Source organism: Carlito syrichta, unplaced genomic scaffold (assembly GCF_000164805.1).
Source record: "Carlito syrichta isolate Samal-C Ts95f unplaced genomic scaffold, Tarsius_syrichta-2.0.1 Scaffold315349, whole genome shotgun sequence".
In the NCBI taxonomy this organism is placed as follows: Eukaryota; Metazoa; Chordata; class Mammalia; order Primates; family Tarsiidae; genus Carlito; species Carlito syrichta.
In genome coordinates, this window is record NW_007259445.1 from 287,505 (window position 1) to 307,109 (window position 19,605).

At 31.5% G+C, this 19,605-nt stretch overlaps 1 protein-coding gene across 1 annotated transcript in view; it reads right to left on the bottom strand.

Annotated features, from left to right (window-relative positions):
* The window catches only part of LOC103275163 (CUB and sushi domain-containing protein 3-like), a 715,868-nt gene that overhangs the window by 243,562 nt on the left and 452,701 nt on the right, over nucleotides 1–19,605 (bottom strand). The window contains exon 6 of the mRNA XM_008072573.2: nucleotides 14,719–14,831. Within this exon, the coding sequence (XP_008070764.2) occupies nucleotides 14,719–14,831 (113 nt within the window). The remainder of the gene's footprint in view (nucleotides 1–14,718; nucleotides 14,832–19,605) is intronic.

Consider the following 19,605-nt stretch of genomic DNA (forward strand, 5'->3'; position numbering starts at 1 on the left):
GCCAAAAATAAAAAGGTGGAACTTTGACCACTTTTTAAACATTTTTTACACTTTTTATTCTCTAAGTACAAACAAAATACTAAGGAATAAAATCCTCTTGTAGTATATGAAACAGATTGGTTCCATTCTGATTTAGAATGATTTGGGCCTACAGTCCTAATTATCATTTAATTAAATAGGAAATTCTTATTCAGAGTTATTAAGTTGTATAGCAAAAAAAATTTTAAATGCAGCATAAAAATAATTATGAAATGTATAAGAATAATTCACACAGAAAGCTAACTGCACCGCAAGGTCATCGATACACAAAGGTATACTAAAATGCATTCAACATCCAAAGAAAATACATGACAGAAAATAGAAGAGTTATTCAACAATGTAGAACATTCTTAAAATATTGTGTCTTTTATTTGAAAAATAAAATTGTCAGAACAAAGAACCCCGCGGAACTCAGTGGCTCAGCCTGTAATCCTGCGCCTTTGGGAGGCTGAGGTAGTGGACTGCCTGAGCCCGCGGGTTCAAGACCCGCCTGGGCAGCGAGACCTCATCTCTACAATAAATCAAAAAATCAGCCGGGCATGGTAGCGCATGCCTGTAATTCCGGCTACTCGGAACGCTGAGGTGGAAGGATCGCTGGAGCCCAGCAGTCGAGGCTGCGGTGGCCGGGAGGGCCACTGTACTCCAGTCTGGGCGACAGAGTGAGACTCCAACTCAAAAAAAAAAAAAAAGAACCTCAACCTCCTTTACTTTCACTCTAATCAGTGATTGTGTGAAGATCATTCCATTTCAAAGCATTGAACGCTAGATTTATGAAGTGTCTTCTTTCCAATGTAATTTTATAGCTGGATAATCAATAGTCTAATACAATGGGAAAAGTTAAAAATTAAAGTCTGTAAAAGAACTAGTTTTAGCATGTCTTATGCAGAATTTTAAGGAAAATAGGTAAATTAATCAAGGTCATTTTTAAATGTACTGAGTGAAGTATGCACTTATGGTTGAAATGTTTAGTAAATTGTTAAGAATTTAAATAATTTAATGATAAAATTATAATGCACTTTAAAAACTAATGGTAGAACTTGGTGCTCTGCTTGTACTTTATTGATAAATTAACTTGAGTCAAATTATATACATTATACATATATTTCGTTTCATATATACTTGTGCGTGCATGTGTGTGCTTATGTGTGTGTTTATAGAGAGAAAAAAGAGAGAGAAAGAAAGAGAGAGAGAGAGGGAGTACCAAAATAAATTCAAACCAAGAACTATAACTGAGTCATTTTGCAAACCTAAAAGGAGGGACTAGCTATCATTTTTCTCAGTCACGTCTTTAACTGCCTATAAATAACACAATCAACAAATAACAACGGCTACTTATCTACGGTTTAGATGACCTAGGGCTTTACGAAAAATACATACATATATGAATAAAGTAATTTAATGACAAATATTCTATATGGCTATATATTCATAATACATGAACTATGCAATTTAAATTAAGATCATATCAAATTAAATTTATTTAATTAATGCTCATTTAGAGTCAGAGCTGCATGACAGTTCTCCTAAACATTAATTGTCATAATTATATATACAACTTTTAAAACATGATCTCAAATGTTTTGTCACGTATAAGTAATTCATTGACAGTCACTGACATACCATTTAATAGTTTTTTAAATGTAGCTGAAAAGGAGATAATGATTATATAATCCATCCCCCTCATTTTCTTTGTAAGTAATTTAAGATTAAGAATATTCAGCAATTTTTACATAGATAACCAGTAACATAAGTGAGATTCCATTCCATAAATTTAGGTTATCAGCTTAATATTAGAGCCTTTCTTAACTACTCATACAAAAAAAAAGACAAATTTGAAGTGTACAGTTGTCTACTGATCTTGGATTTATCCTAGCCCACAGAAACTCCCAACTATTCATTACTTTTGTATTATATATTTCTTGTTAACTTTTTATATTTAGCTTATAAACTATATAATCTTAGGAATTTAATCTTAATATGAGAGCTAAATCATTGAGAGACAAAATTTACCAAAAAATTCTAAAAGAAAACAAAGTTGCATATTATATGTACAAATATTATACCAAGTATTGAAAATGATAGAGTTTCCATTGGCTATGAAATATTCTGGCAAAGTGTAAAGTTTTATTTCAGCAAATGTACAAAAATTTCCAAACACGTGTGTGCATGTAGGGGAGTGGTATGAATATACATCGGGGGATTAGAATGGGACTTTTAAAATTTTGCTTCAATTTCAGTAGAAGCATTATTTTAGTAGATACTAAGATATTTAAGTGAATGTATGACAGACACAATCTTTTATAGGAATCATTTTCAGGGGAAATGGAGGAGAATCTGTTTTGTGACGTGTTAAAGTTTTCATAATCAAAGTGGAGTCACTTCTACCAAACCTCGACAAAATGGAACCAGGGAAGGCCATGAAGAGAGGTCTTTCATGCATAGCTTTCTGATAAAAAAATAACTGTCACCAGAAATGTGTCCAAACTGCAGCTTACAACATGAGTCAAAGACAGCTAGTGGCACAAGGATAGCTAGCTACTCAAACAAGAAGTTGCCTGTTTCAAAATTGTCTCAAAAGGCCAATCCCAAATTGCAAAGGCCTAACTCCAGGACTACAAGAACTACCTAGCAACCTCTAACACTCTCGTCAATGAACTTCCTTGCAAAACAATTTGCATAACCTCCTCTTTCCCCAGTAAATCCCTAATCTTCCTTCGTTCTTTAGATTTGACAGAACACCCCGTCTCTGCATAGGTGCACCCCTGTCTCTGCATAGATGGACTGCAATTCTATTTTTTTCTTTGTTGCTAAAACAATCTTTTTTGCTTGAAGATTTGTCTCTATATGTTTTTACTTCAAGTCGACAGACTTTTTGACTCTTCAGGTACAACAAGAATGTAAAAGAAAAACAAAGAGGAAAGATTAGTGACAATTTTTCCTTTGAGAGAGCCCCTGTAAATTGATGAGGACCATTCTTGCAACCTTTTCTGAAAAGGCAGTGGAAGAACAATACCTTCTAGCTGCCAGCCTAGTGAGGAAAGCCTTAATGGGATTTCCCAGCTATGAAATGTGTCTCAATCAGTTGGCACACGAAAAGGACTTGTGTCTCTTCATGTCCAAGAAAACTAAAGTCAAACTCACACAGGAATAAGCCACCTGTCAGGGAAATGAGAGAGAAAGGAAATTTTATGTTGGAATAAGCTTGATATTTTTGTGTTTCTCAGAGCAATAATGTGTTTCCTGTTTTATCAAGAAGGATCATGAGTTACAGAGATGCAAAATTGGGTCATCTGGGGTCAATACAATCACACTCTCTGAGAGGTAAAAATACATCAGCAGAAGGAGGGTGGGGGTATGGAGTGGCAGGGAGCCAACATAGAAAGTGTCTATTTAGAATACAGATGCATCCATCTGAGATAAGGAATTCCAGAAGAGAGAGGTCCAGTTTCAACTATTGAAAAGACTCTGAACTTCCCAAGAGATAATCAGTCTAAGTATCAGGACCAGAGAACATGTATGACTTTGGTCCAGGCAAATCCTTTTATATTTTCTCCAACATACCTCTGGTAGACCCTAGAAAGATCTGAAACAGTAGTAAGTAAGGGTTTGGAAAAAGTAGAGAACTACAAACAGGAGAGAACAGAACAGCTAATCTTATCTTTTCTTTCTGTATACAAGCTCTCGGATAACAAAGCCTGGAATGGGAGAGAGTGAAGAATTATTCAATGTTCAATCACATTTAGAGTTTTGATTAATATCTAGGGCTTCACATTCTGGTTATAGAATTGAAATTGTATTTCTAGTTGTTACAGATTTAATTAATTGTTCCCCTCAAAATTCATATGTTGAAGTCTTAACTCCCAGTGATCAATGACCATATTTAGATATAAAATCTTTAACAATTAAGTTAAAGTAAAATCTTTAGGGTGGGCTCTAATACAATATAACTAGTTTCCTTATAAGAAGAGAAAATGTGGACACAGAGAAAGCCACCAGACCTGTGTGTGCACATACCATGTGAAGACACAGCAAGATGGCAGCCACCCACACTCCAAAGAGAGAGGTCTTAAAAGAAGAAAAACCTACTGACACCTTGATCTTGAACTTATAGCCTCCAGAAATGTGGGAAATAAATTTATGTTATATAAGACACCCAGTCTATGGTACTTGTAATGACATCTCTAGCAAATGACGTTAATTTGATGACAGGACCTGAGATTTAATCCTGGTGAAGGTTTGTGTTGAGGACGTCTTTCTTATATAAAACTAAAATTATTTATTAGAATTTGTCAGTATATTTAACTGGAAAAACTAAAAGATATCTAAGGTTTTTACTAAAACTTCATATGCATTTGTGATATTTTCTTTTTTGCATACAGTTGCTGCATTTTAAATATCTTAATACCTTCTCAGTACCTTTGCAATAAGAAAAAGAAGGATTTGTACTATATATCTGAAAGATGGACAGAAGTTCAGATACCAAAAAGAAATAGTTTCTTAAAATAATATTTTTAAAGTATCAAAAGGAAAAAGAATTTGTTGAATTATCTTATTTTAAATATTCCTTTTAAATTAGATATGGGAAAGGAAATCATAATTTTAAGTTAATTATGGTTTCCAAAGTTCTGAAATAAGGCAGACTGAAATACAATGATTACACATGATAAATCCTAAAGAGCTAGTGAACAATAACAAGAAAAATCTGAGGAACAATGAGAAAAACATGACACTGTCTTATTCTCTCAGTGTATTAATGTGTCTTTTGAACTGATTTCCAGCTTTTTTACAATGGGGCAGCACTAGCATAGCTGCTACAAGAGAGCTACTCACCTTATCTGCAGAGGCTGCAGAGTTCAATACAGCAGCCACTAGCCACTTGTGGTTATTGAGCCTTTGAAATGTAGCTAGTATTAACTGAGAAACTGCATTTTCCATTGTATTTAACTGCAATAAATTACAACTTAGAAAGATGCAGTGAAGAATATTTTTCCATTAAACACAACTTTATGTTTTAGTAGAGTACATTTTATTTTTACTGTTGCATCATGTAAGAATGTAGCTGTATTGTAGTGAAGATGTTGGGAGCATGCATTCTTTTAAGTACTGTACAATTATAATATTAAATATATTTAAATAATCTATAAAGGCAGCAATAATTGCAGTGATTCCTTAATGAGTTGCAATTGCTAGTAAACTAAAATATTTAGTATTTTAATTATAAATCTATAATCTATAAAAACATCAACTATTCCCAAAGAAAAACTGTTTGATATGAGATATGCTATAAGTATAAAATACCCTATACTTTCAAAATCTAATATGAAAAATAAAATGTAAAATATATCATTAATATTTCATGTGGATTATATGATAAAATATTGATATCTGGGGTATATTAGTTAAATATAATTAAAATTAATTTTGCCTATTTTACTTTTGTACTTGGCTACAAGAAAATTTAAAGTTTTACAAATTTGTCTTTTTATATGCCCTCTTTGTTATATAATTATTGGCTAGTGCTGTGCTAAAGGTTTTAAGACAAGGCAGAAGTTAATCAGAAGGTGGGGGATACTGAGTTCCTCTACAGGAATGGTCAACGGGGACCCATCGTATCACTGTAATGAAAGGAGTCTGTACCAACTTTTAACCCAGTGCTTTTTCCAGAACAATACACACAGGAGGAAAATTTATTCCAGGGACTCTTCTCACTTTTTCCCATCTTAGCTATGTTTTACTACTTAAACATCTGCTTTGAAAAAAAAGAGTTTTGTAATATTGAAAAACTAGAAAAATAAGTATCTGCTTAGAAATCTGACAGAGCTGCATGACTACACAATCAAGTTCATGTTACTTATGGGAATTCTAAACAGTAATTGTTATTTTTTTTGTAAAAAGGGAGAATACAAGATCTGACAATTAAATCTGCAAACTTACTACAGAGCGCTTACGTTGGCAGCACTATACAAACGACTCAGTAAGGTTTCATAACTTTGGTATATAGGTATCTCACGGCTGTGTTCATGTAGATGTGTGGCAGTGTCTTGCCAAGTTGTGTTCATTATTGTTGGTGCATATTTGTATATGCTATCACAAGAATGTCAGGACTTGAATTAGGTCAATGAACAAACATTAAATTTCTTGTTACACTTGGCAAGAGTGTAAGTGAAATCAGGAACATATTAGTCTAGGTTTATGGGGATAATGCCATGAAGAAAATGACAAGGTACGAACAGAATAAACGTTTGTCTGAGGGGAGAACACATCACTGATGAAGAGAAGTCAGGACAGCTAGTAACAAGTAGAACTGACAAAAACATTGCAAAAATTTGCTGAATTCTACATCAAAATCATCAGCTGTGAGAAGCATAGAAGATCAAATACACATTGATAGAGAGACAGAAAAATTGTAACTGAAAATCTTGTCATGAAAAAAGTGGGTGCAAAAATGGTCCCCAAGGAGCTCTTGCATTACAACAATGGACCAGCTCACGTTGTCCTATCTGTGAGGAAGTTTTTAGCCAGTAAACAAATAAATGTATTACAATACCTTCCCTATTCACCTGATCTGGCCCCCAGTGACTTTTTTCTTTACCCAAAGACAAAAGAAATATTGAAAGGAAGACATTTTGATGACATTCAAGACATCAAGAGTTTTATGTAGGCATCTCTGATAGCCGTTCTAGAAACAGAATTTCAAAATTGCTTTGATTGGGTGGACGAGGCATAGACATTGGTGCATGGCTTCCTAAAGGGAGTACGTGAAAGGTGACAATAATGCTACTCAGCAATGAAGTATGTAGCACTTTTTCTAGGATGAATTTATGAACTAAATGATCCAACCCCGTATAAGCCAATGAAACAAAGTTATATGATTGCAGATCCACAAGATAATGTTTTAATTTGAACTTTTCAACAAAAGTACACTGGGTATTGCAAAATAATTACTTTTTCTAATAAGGGTCTTATTTATCTTTCACCTTTCATTTTATGACTGCAGATTCCTTCTTGGGTTTTTAATGATGGTCAGTAGTACTTAAAATTTAAAAAAGGTTAAATAAGCCTGTCACAGCAGATAGTATTATATTTTTTTATTATATTTTTCACCTGGATACATATGATGGCAATGTATATACTCTGGTAATAGCTCATGAAGTTCACTTGTAAGACATTTGTTAAATGTTTGACATAGTTTTATGAGGATCATTTTTATGACAATATCTACTATGTAGAAACTTATAATTAAGTGGTGTAATTTTTTTAACTAAATAAGCACTTATATTCAGACTCAGCAAAAGGTATCACTGAGTAGAAGGTGGACAGTTGACCATGTACACACCTGCAGTGAATGCCTACAGAATATTAATTTATCAGAAGTGATATCTTTAGTGAAACCAGTTAATATTTATAAGAGAGAACAAAGGTTTACATATGGAAGTGGCTGCATTCTTTTACTATCAAGACTCATGGACTATTACTTATATCTAGAAGCTTTCATGAAAAAGGAAGAAAAAGATAATCTATGCCCAGAATGTTTCAACATTTATCCCTAAGAAAGCTGAGTAAACACAAAGAGAAGAGAAACTTGAAAATTGTATATTTATTCTACCTTCAGCAAGGATGTGTAAGCCAAATAAAAGGTTATGCAACATGACCTATTGTTTTTGCAGTTTTATAGTTGCCAGTTACTGCATTTAAATCTACTATAATTTTAGTGTATATTAATTCAGATCACAATTGACATTGATAGAGTATCGCCTATTTCTAGTAGTTGATATATCTGATGCTAGTAATCAAAATCACAATTATTTTATTAAGCTTTTTCTGGGTTTTCACACATTCCAAGAGATTTTAACATGAGGTTACTATAATTTGCCTTTGACTTTTTAAGGGATACCAATAAAGGAGATAAATATATATATGTATATATATAATCACGTATTTGTATATATGTGTATTAAACACTGGCTAAAAAAAGAGCATTTAGCAAAGGTAAGCATTAAAATTTTGTGTTTTTTAAAGTATCCATTATATTTTCCTTTTGATTACATATCAGAGTCACTTTAGTATCAAAGCTATGAACTGAATTCTTTAGAAAATAACACAAATCGTACAAGAGAATCTCTATCTAACCTTTAAAAGGCTTAAGTCTGTGATTATTTAAGTACATTCATTCTTTTTATTTACATTTTATTGTACTTTGCCCCCAAACTCATTATTATCTGATTTTCAGTGATCCTTTTTATCAGAATATAAATTTAATATTTTTAATATTTTCATGACTACTGTTTTCTTATGAATGATGTCAACTAATAAATCTGCTAGTCTCAATGTTAATACATATTGTTAACTCATAACCAGAAAAAAGGACTACAAAACAGCTAGGAAAGCTAAAGGAAATATTCAACACTATTCCTAACATTCTATTCCATTTCTAAAACTTAATTTTATATATTGAAAGCATATTCCAACACAAAATAGAGTTATATGATTTAATTTTTAAGTCATAAATTTAAAAATGTTTAGCAAGGCAAATATTTTATTAGAATTATTATATTTGACTATACTTAAACAAAGATCCATCGTTGGCATTATGTTTCTAATGTAGAATGCTCAGTTTTCTAGAGTATGTTTCACAGTGGAATTTCTATTTCAGGGAAATTTGAAGTGGAAATAATTACCAACTTTAGCGTCAAACATGTCTACAATTTATGAACAGAATTTTGGAGTGGGAGACATATAAGAAGATTGACAAATTTGAAGGATTATAATTTTACAAAAGCTAGTATTTTGTCAAAAATTTAGTCATAATTTTTATTTTCAATAATGAGATAGCTACAGCTTTCTTATTACATTTATAAAATTTCCAGCATTATTGACTTGGATTTTCAATTGCTAATGAATTTTATAAAATAGAAATGTAAGGTGCAGTTTAATATCATTAGTGATCAATATGATCAAAGGCCTTAAATTTTAAAATGGAATGACTCTGAAATACTCATCTACATCATAGAAGAAATGCTATCAGAAAGTTTTTAATGATTACTTTTGGCAGAGCAATAATTATTTAGATAGACATTTTTGGCTACTAAAAAATCTTTTGATTATCTCTGCTGTTTGTATAAATGCAGTATATAAAGAGGATGAATTCCATAGACTGGCACGTTTATAAAATAAGAAGTAAAATAATTTCCCTTTTTTTGCTCCACAACAAACTTTTTAATGCAAGTGGAAATCCAAGTGGAAGTAATTGTTGAGGACTAAAGGGAGCCTGAAGAAAGAAAGATAATAATAATCTGAAAATAAAGTACAAAGAAAACAAAATACAAGACTGGAAATTATTCTCAAACACTATATACCAATAAAAGTCAAATCCTTTTCTTATCAAAACTCAGTAAATGAACATAGCTAGTTTAGATCATAAGCTTAATATAATGCAATTTGTCTATGTGTGAAAAAGAATATTCTGAGATAAGGATTCAAATATATTGTTTAGGCCCGGCTCGGTGGCTCAGTTTGTAATCCCACGCTTTGGGAAGCCGAGGTGAGTGAATTTCCTGAGCCCAAGGGTTCGAGACCCGCCTGGGCAACTTGGTGAGACCTCATCTCTACAATAAATCAAAAAAATTAGCCGGGCGTGGTGGCGCGCGCCTGTAGTTCCAGCTACTTGGAAGGCTGAGGCGGCAGGATTGCCAAAGCCAGCAGGTCGAGGCTGCTATGGCCGGGAGCAGCCACTGCACTCCAGTCTGGGCGACTGAGTGAGACTCCAACTCAAAAAAAAAAAAAACAACAACAAAAAACAAATACATTGTTTATGAATTTCCCCATAGCATATACTAACTAAAAATTAAATAAAATCAACTTTAATATGAAAAATTCTATTTATTGAATACTTCTTGAATTGCACTAACAATACTCCATGCACTATCCTTACCAGAAAAGTAATTTATTCGGCCATGTTCAACATTCCCAAGATAGTAAAGTCCATCCAAATTCTCTGAACCAAAAGTATCGGTCTTCTCTTATCATGTCACATTTCCCCACTCCATGTTTGGAATAATAAGTATGACTCACATTGAGAGTTCCCAAATTAAGTAAGAGTTTTATTATTAGAATGTGGGATATATGACTCCTTATCTTTTATTAACAATGAATATGCAAAAGTACAAAAGTGATGTCTAAACAAAATTTAAAAATAAATAATTAAACATATTAGTGAAAGCAAAGATTAGAATACTATCTATCTTTAGCGACATTTGCTTTGATGTGCTCTATTTTTATGCCTGGATTATGTTTGATTTTAGAAAATCTGTTACAGAAGGAAAATTGCTTCTCAGTTTTACTTACAAACTATACTATTTTAAAAATCAGTTCCAAGAAAAAGTGCTTTTCCCTTGAGAAACATAGGCATCTTCATTTGTAATCGTGAGAAAATAAAGTCTAGTGTTTACAACTCTGTCTCCCTGAATTCAAATGTTATGTTTGATCACACTATTTAAAGCATGTATGCTTTCTCACTCATCTCATATGACTGATGATCTTTTTCCACTGAAGCATCTTTATTTACTTTATGTCTGACTTTCACAATAAGAAGTCTTAATACCTTTTGATTTACAAAACAATAATATATCTGGCTAATGTCACTTGTTTGACTTATAAAGAAACCAAGGTTCAGAGAACTCAGCAATTAGTAACTTCAAAATTCAATCTTTATTTTTGAAACTATTCTTTCCTTATAATAGCACACTTCATCTGCAGTAATCTTATTCCCCTGTTTTTAGTAACTGGAACACACATTTATGGCAAAAACTTCCTAATTATAACCAAGGAAGTAACTACTCCTAAGTGATACATTTTTTATGTAAACAATGGGCATCTGAAATGCCAGGGGCCTCTGTGTAAGTGAAATTTATGGAAGAGCATTTTCAATATGCTCTTTCTAATTGATCCCCAAATTATGATAATCTACTTGAGAATCTATGTAAAATATTATCTGTCATAAATTTAAAATATTGTGTATTGTTATTAATATGTCTCTGTTAAATTTAAAGTGTCTCTAAAATATTTACCTGCATAAGAAGGATATATATAACAAAATTTTGGAAGAGAAAAATAAAAATATGATAAAATCTAAGGGATTTAGTGTCTGAATCTAGAATATAGAATTACTCATATATTTACATATTTTGAATTGATTAAATACTGCAATTTCTAAACTTATGTGCCAAAGACAATTACAGAAATGTCTACGAATTTGGCATTTATGACTGCATATTTAAAAAAGAGAAATGAAATGTTGAATAACTTAAAATAAAAAATGTTGCAATAATATGTCATACTTAATAACTGACCTGATGGATAAAAAACTATTTTTTATAAGTCTCTTTTAGGGTAAGATTTTCGGTATTGGAAAATTATCATCTAAAATCCCCTTCCAATTTAGATAATAAGAAGCGATCATGATTTTTTATGAAAAAAGTATATTTTAGGTTAATACTAATAATCAAGTGACAATAATACAGAGTTTTCAGGAAACAAATAAGAGGACTTCCAAACACCAAAGTTAAAGAAAAGTTTTACTATTTATGTGAGAAGTTGTGCAATGCAAGTTCTCATTAGAAAAGATTTAATGACACTTGAATGTAGGAACAATATTAAAAACAAGGACAAATGTAGTAAAACAATATTGAAGTGACTTGAGGGGAGAGATGGAAATTAAAGAAAAAATATTTTAAAACAAAGAAGAGATAAAATTTTAAAATAAGATATTTCAATTATGTTTTTATTTTAGATAGGAATAAGTACGTTCAATGTAGGACCTCAGAAAAGGAAAGGATTTTATATATCAAAGGTATTCTATTTAAATTACATTTTTTTAGTTGAGATAAAATATATTTGTCAGCATGTTGTTCTCAGCCTCACTTAACCCTATTTAAAATTATAGTATATAAAACAATAAGGAAACTAACCTTTAATACAGGCAGCTCTGTTTTTCTAGGAAAGTACATCAGTGTGTGTCTGTGTCTACTCCATCAAATACGGACAAAACTATAAAAATTAGCCAATGGTATTCAATAAACTCTTTAGGAGTTTGCAGTTAATTTTCATGATATTTAATAATGGACACAGATTAAATATAAATGTTATGGGAAAAATAATCAGCCTTTAAAAGTCTGAAGATACATCAAAACACTAAATTAATTAAAATTGCAGATAAATCAATAACAATTACTAAGCACTCAGAAAGTATTTGAGTTATTAAGGAACTGAGCGGCATGGAGACTTGCTTTTGACTTTTGCATAATACATTCCACAAAATTTTCCATCTTGAATTACTTTTACTATAGATATTATTAAAATGAATTAGCATGGAACAATGGAAAAAGTGTGATTACTATTTCATGCTAGGACATATATTTCTGCATGTCAGAATTATGATTTTTGCAGCCACTTAATTATCCTACTTTAGTTTATTAATCCAATTTTTTTCATTTGATTATGATTTTGAGAATTACTTCTCCAATTGAATTTATGCTGCCTAGGTAAAATGTTATTTGAAAATAATGCAATCAGAAAAATTAAGTCTGAAAAAGGAAAGTTGTAAAAGGATACCAGGCAAAGGCATATTTCATATAACTTTCCCTTGATCTTATTAGAAAATCATAGCTTCGATTTTCTTAGTCCATTTTATTTCCTCTGTGTTGTGCAGATATAGATCACACCAAAAATCACCCTTTTTCTGCTGAAAATAGAAATGTTGTACCCCATAAAACACATCTGTTCCATTTTACTATAGTGAATTCATTGATATGTTGATTTTCTGTGCTGAAAACAGACAGGCAATGATAGAAAATCAAATTGAATCTTAAAATTCTAGAAAAGTCCTTTTAAGACCAATAAATAGACTATTGAAAAAAATAATTAAATACACAAATCTACTGGCAGTAGTGAAAAGTAACCCTATGTGAATTACCAGTTCCATGAAATCATAAAACAAATGAAGTACCATTTAATTTTTGAGGTGGAAGTTCTATATTTTTCCATCAGTTTCTACATATACATATAAAATAAATGCCACATTATTTTATTCAAAAGAAGAATAGAAGCCACTCGACTGAAAGAGTCCATGAATCTAGTAGAAAAGATCACTACATGAGTCAAAGAGAATAGTCTCTTGAATTTCTGCCACACCATCTGCCTTAACTCATTGTAGAAAGAAATCAGAGCCATAAAATCATGTGCTTGAAAAACTCCACAAGGAAAGGGGTCAGCCTACAGATAAAGAAACTTCACAATAATTATTTATTTCCCATACAAAAGTCCTCTAATTTCTGAAGTACACAAAAATTTTATAAATTAAAATTAGAAACTGGAAAAAATATTTTTGCAAATTTAAAAGTGACATTGGCTTAAAGTGTAAGATCCAAATTATCATGCCTGAAAACTGTCTTTAATAAAATATATGAAAATAAATTTTTATATGAATATTTATTTTTGAAGTCTAAAATATGGTGGCTAAATAATTTCTATTATGAGAAATTTTAATAACTTTCATTACTATAAAAGCATATTTACATTTATACTTCTATTCCAGTTAACTGCTTTAGAAATACAAATTATTATAGATTTTCTACAATGGATTTTGTCTACAATCTTTTTTAAGTTACAATACACAGATTTTTATTACAATAACTCCCAGTGCACTATTTTGAAATTCAAATTACAAATCACATTACTCTGTTACTGTTATCAAGAGTAATATTATTGATAGAACAGCTGCAGAGAGGATACTGGCTTTCAAAATATAAATTAATTATTAAAATTTTTATTTCAAAAACAAAAATATGGTCTAATGCCATTTTTGGTACCAAATATAAGCTGCCAAATGTCACCATATTAAATTTGCAAAGTGCATAAGACTGAAGACTACTAAAGGGGAACGCATTGAAAATAAATAAATAAATAAATAAATAAATAAATAAATAAATAAATAACCAGATCAATGGAAAAATGTAACTGTGGCAATGCTCACTATTTCCTGAACAATAGATGATACACTACTGAGAACAAAATGAATTATTTGCATAAGTAGTTTGAGGATGAAATACACTAAGCCCACATAATATTACTGAACATTGTAGAAGCTGCATTTTCCCTAATATATCATCTTCATAATAATCTCATTCCTAAGGGTTTTTTCAAGTTAATGCATCAAATATTATATTCTACTTATTCAAAAGTAAGCCTGTTAATACAGTTGGTAGATAAATATCCTAACAAGGTTAATTAAGGTACTAATAACAAACAAATTGCATATGGAAATGAAATTCAATTGATGAAGAGCCTAATTACAACTGAAAGTTTTCTGCAGTGTTTTGTGGTACTGCTTAGCATGTCCAACTGCTAAAGCACTTTATTGAACCAAAATATCGCATCTGTTACATGTTACCTTTTAAATGTCATAATATTCTTTATTCTAAATATCATATTATAAAAATGAGCTAACTTTAATATTCTAATTTAATTATAATCACATTACTGCCTCAGCAAGAGAATGACTATTTTGCCTACTGAAATTACCATTTCTAAGTGATAAAAACATTTTTTCTATCACAAAATGCAATCATGTATACCAAGATCATTTTACACATCAAAAGAGGTAGAGGTATTCATTAAATATACCTTGATAAGGAGCACTAAATCCACGATATCGATGATTGCTGTCTGTTACAAAATGCAGTCTGAGCCAGTTTTTGTTGCTGATAATTGGTGGTGGTATATTCATTCCAGATAACCTGAATTATGAAAAACAACAACAAAAATTTAAAAAGCTTTTCAGCAGTAAATATTTTCCCTGAAATGGGACCAAAAACATATCTAACTGTGTACCATATTCATGACTTGCATTGTGAGCTATTTAAGCACAAATGAAATAGTTATTTTATGCATAGGTCAGCCAGTCATAGAATAGTGCAATTCCAATTAAATACTGTTCTAACCAGGTTGTATATATTAATAAAAATCAACCATAAAATCACAGATGTGTATGATTTTTTATTCACCTACATTGATTTGCTACACTGATATTATTATTTATTACATGATAATTATAAACATAATAGATATTGAGCTGATGGTGCTAGTCACTGTGCTCCCCATGTATGTATTGATGCAAGATAGTCACAAAATAGTAAGACTTCAAAGAAATTGACATCTATTGATATATTTATAGTGTTGTTTCCAGAGATAATACAGTTATTTTCTTATACTCCTTACTATTCACCAAATATAATTTTACTATTTCACACTGGATGGCAAATTTCACAATTTCTTTTCATAGAACAAGCAGTGTGTTTATGTAATTTGATAATACTATAAATTTTCATGATTAGCTTTCATTATAATATACAATACAATAATGTGTTATAACCATGCGTACAGGCAGAAAGCAGATTGTATATATCCAAACAGATATATTTGGATATATGTTTAGTCTTTATATATTGTTCACAAAGATACCACTTTATAATATCCTCAAAACAAGTATCTTAAAGCAAAATTTTGAAACTATGTCTCCAGATATTTATTATAATCAATATATGAAATAACTCTTGCTTTATAATCTTTTGAAGATTTCCAGGGAAGCAGTTTTTCTGACTTCTCTCAACAAAAATATACCACTCTCATATTTCCACCATATTTTAAGTTGAGTTGTGTGATATAAAGCCAAGTTGAAAGATTTTCAAAAACCAGATTACTATATAGTGAAAAAGAGTTTTTGACTAAGGTTTCTTCATAACCAATATATGATATGTTCTTACTATTCTTTCAAGCTCATATTTTTCTTCTTCAAAGGCAAAACAGACAGCTCATGTATTAGTTTGGGGATGAGGGTGTCAGGAGGGATTGCAGTTCTTCTCTCACTGCTTGGTAGTCAGGCATGCTAAGGGAAGAGTAGGGAGAGGATGGAAAATCTGTGAATCATTGGTCAGATGTATGGAAGGTGATGCAAGAACTCTCTATTCAACACCCTTCCCTTTATCTCTGAAAATCCACCTTTCTTAGGATGTTTGGGAGCTAGCCACCACTTTTAGTAGATGACCACCTGTGCACTGAAATGTAAACTCATCTCTATTATATCACCGTGCTCACTGGCGTATAGAATGTTTACTTCCAATATGAGTAACTTGGGCTCTATCCCTACTTTTCTCCTTTTTATTCTTGCTTTGAATGCATTTTTTAACCATTTCCTTATAAATCCCCTATTTTCTCTTTTTCATAAGGGTGTTTCTGTGTATTTATCCAGATGGTTGATTTTTTTTCTACCTGAGTTTAGTAAATGAAAATATAAAATACAACTGTAGAATTTCAGACTCGAGTTTTGAAATATGATTTCTTTACTTTCAGAAAACATACAGGTTATGTTTACTTGTGTTTGCTTATTGGCTTGGTTCAAATAGTTATTCAGTGAAAAAAACTTGGATTTGCTTCAATTATATTTTCAATAGAGTAGCATAGTCAATGCCAGATTTTTATTTACAATGTGGTTCTGTTCAATTCCCTGATACAAAGAGCATAAATATCTGTTAGGAAAGTTTAAATTATTTTTGACATGCTGCACACATTTCTAAATGTCATGAGACTACAATACATGGATGATGATAATACACTGAAGCACAGAATTTGGAGAGAGACTCATTAAATACCCAGTGATAGAAGTAACTCTGCAGGGGCTTTAAAAAATGCGAGAAAGGAAAAAAAAGATGAACAATAAAATGGATAAACTTTCCATCTTTTGCAGGGAGATCAAAGGCAATTTCAGTAAAAGAGTATAGCTAAGGCATGTAATAACTGCTATGCAACTGTCGTTTGCAACTTGAATTCAGTTTCATGAATCTAGGAGAGTGGAACTGAAGAAAGTGGAGTTGCAGAAGCAAGAGGCAGAATGTGTATGGGGCGGAGCAAATAATGGCAGTTTAACCGAGGTGGAACTACAGGATATTCCTGACAACCTCGACGTCTCAGTAAATAAAGGAAAACCTTTCCAAGCCAAGAAATGGGACCAGAAAGCACTTTGCACCACAGCATCCCTCTGCCACCAGAGAAGAGATGTACAGTCATTGATTATAGAGGAGTAACATTGGTTTTGCACATTGTAGTAATTTCATTTTGCTCATTATTTAAACAATCTGCAGAATATGACTTGGTTAATGGTTTATGGAACAACTTTGTAAGTGAATCTACCATATCTCTGCCCCATATTTCACATGGTATCAAAAGTAGTACTGGGAAATGGGGGGTTGAGACTATATGCCACATGGAAAGAATCCACTAAACTAATTAATTAAATATTACTTTCTTAAATACAAAAAGACATATTTCTAAAATATAACTCATTGTTATTCCAAATCACTATGGTCGTTTGAGAGTAATCAAATGTGGGGTCATCCTAGTATAAAGTCAGTGGGAATCATCTTTTAATGGCCATCATCAATAACTCAGAAAACAACAAATGCTGGAGAGGATATAGGGAAGGAAAAGGGAAAGCTTCTACACTGTTGGTGGGAGTGTAACCTATACAACCTCTATGGAAAACAGTTTGGCGATTCCCAAAACATCTAAAAATCGACCTTCCATACAACCTTGCAATCCCCTTTCTGGGAATATACCCAGAGGAACTCAAATCACTCTATGAAAAAGATACCTGGACATGTATGTTTATTGCAGCATTGTTCACAATAGCAAAAACATGGAACCAACCGTGTTGCCCATAGAAAGAGGACTGGATTTTTAAAAAATGTGGTACATATACACAATGGAATATTATGCAGGCATAAAAAAGGTCAAAATTATTAACTTCACAGCAACTTGGATGGGTTTAAAGGTTACAATACTGATCTATTACAGAAACAAAGAACGAGTATCACATGCTCTGACTTGTGAGCAATCCTTGAACAATTATCATAATACTATAAGAAAAGGATTAGCAGTAGCATGAAACTGTTGGGGTGTTAGGGGTGGGATCAGGCAGTAGTGGGAATCTGCGGGGGAGTGGAGGGCCACACCTCATCAACAAGGGCACCTGCATAATGAACATTTGTATAGCTAACCCTGAATTGTGCCCCACATCTTTAAAATAAAAAATTTAAAAAATATGTATAGAATTTAAAGAATAATAATAATAAGGAGATTGTGTGCATTTGTTCAATGATTATTTCCTGAACATTAACTGCATGACAAACACTAATACTAAAGATTATAAATATATTAGTACGAAAGACAAAGACTATGGTTGAGGTACATATCTTCTGTATATAATATGTTGAGAATTTTAATAATGAAGAGATATTAAATTTTCTCAATGATTTCTGTTTCTACTAAAATAATCATATGATTTTTGTCCTTTTTTCAGTTGATGTGACATACCATGTTTATTTATTATTTGTGGATGTCAAATTGTGCATGCATCCCTGGAATTAATTTCACTTTGTCACAGAAAATAATATTTTAATGTGCTGCTGAATTTAATGTGTTAGTATTTTGTTGAGAAATTTTACATCTATACTCATCTGTCATATTGTCCTATAGTTTTCTTTTTTGTCATCATGCCCTTGCCTGGGTTTTGGTACCAGGCTAATATTTGCCTAGTAGAATGAATGTAAAAGTATTAATTTTTCTTCAGTTTTTCTGGAATAATTTGAGAAAAATTGGTATTGCTCTTCAAATGTTTGTTGAATTCAGCAGTGAATTCTTCAGGTCTGGGTTTTTCTTAGATGAGATAATTTTTGTTACTTTTTCAATTTCCTCACTAATTATTGGCCTGTTCAAATTTTCGATTTTTTAATAGAATTTTCATTTCTATTCATTATTGATTTTCTTGTCAATATTGATAGGTTGTATGTTCCTCTGAGGTTATCAATTTGTTGATGTATATAGTTCATAAGTTTTATGATCTTTTAGTATCTGTGCTATCAGTGGTTATGTCTGCCTGTTTATCTCTGATTTTTTGTCTTTCTTTTTTCTTAGTCTAGCTAAAGGTTTGTTGATTTTGTTTACCTTTTTCAAATAAACAGTTTTGTATTGTTGATTGCGTATTTTCTTAGTTCCTATTTTATTAAATCTACTCTAATCTTTTTTTTTTTGAAAGCAGAATTTATTGAGAGGACAGAAAATCTCCCACAGTGAAAGGGTACCTGAAAGGGTTGCCCTCCGCTCTAATCTTTATAATTTATTTTCTTCTACCAATTTTGTGTTTAGTTTGTTCTTGTTTTCTAATTCTTTGAGGTACAATATTGAGTGTTAGAAATTTCCTCTTTCTTGATGCAAGGCTATAAACCTCTCTGAGAATTATATTAGCTGTATCCTGAATGGTACGTTGTGCTTCCATTCTCATTTGTCTCAATTTTAAAAAAATTTACCTTTTAATTTCATCTTGACCCATTGGTTATCCAGGAACAAGTTGTATAATTTACCTGTATTTGTAAATTTGCTGTGGTTCTTCCTACTAATAATGTCTAGTTTCATAACACTGTGGTCAGAAAAGAGACTTAATATTATCTTTATCTTCAT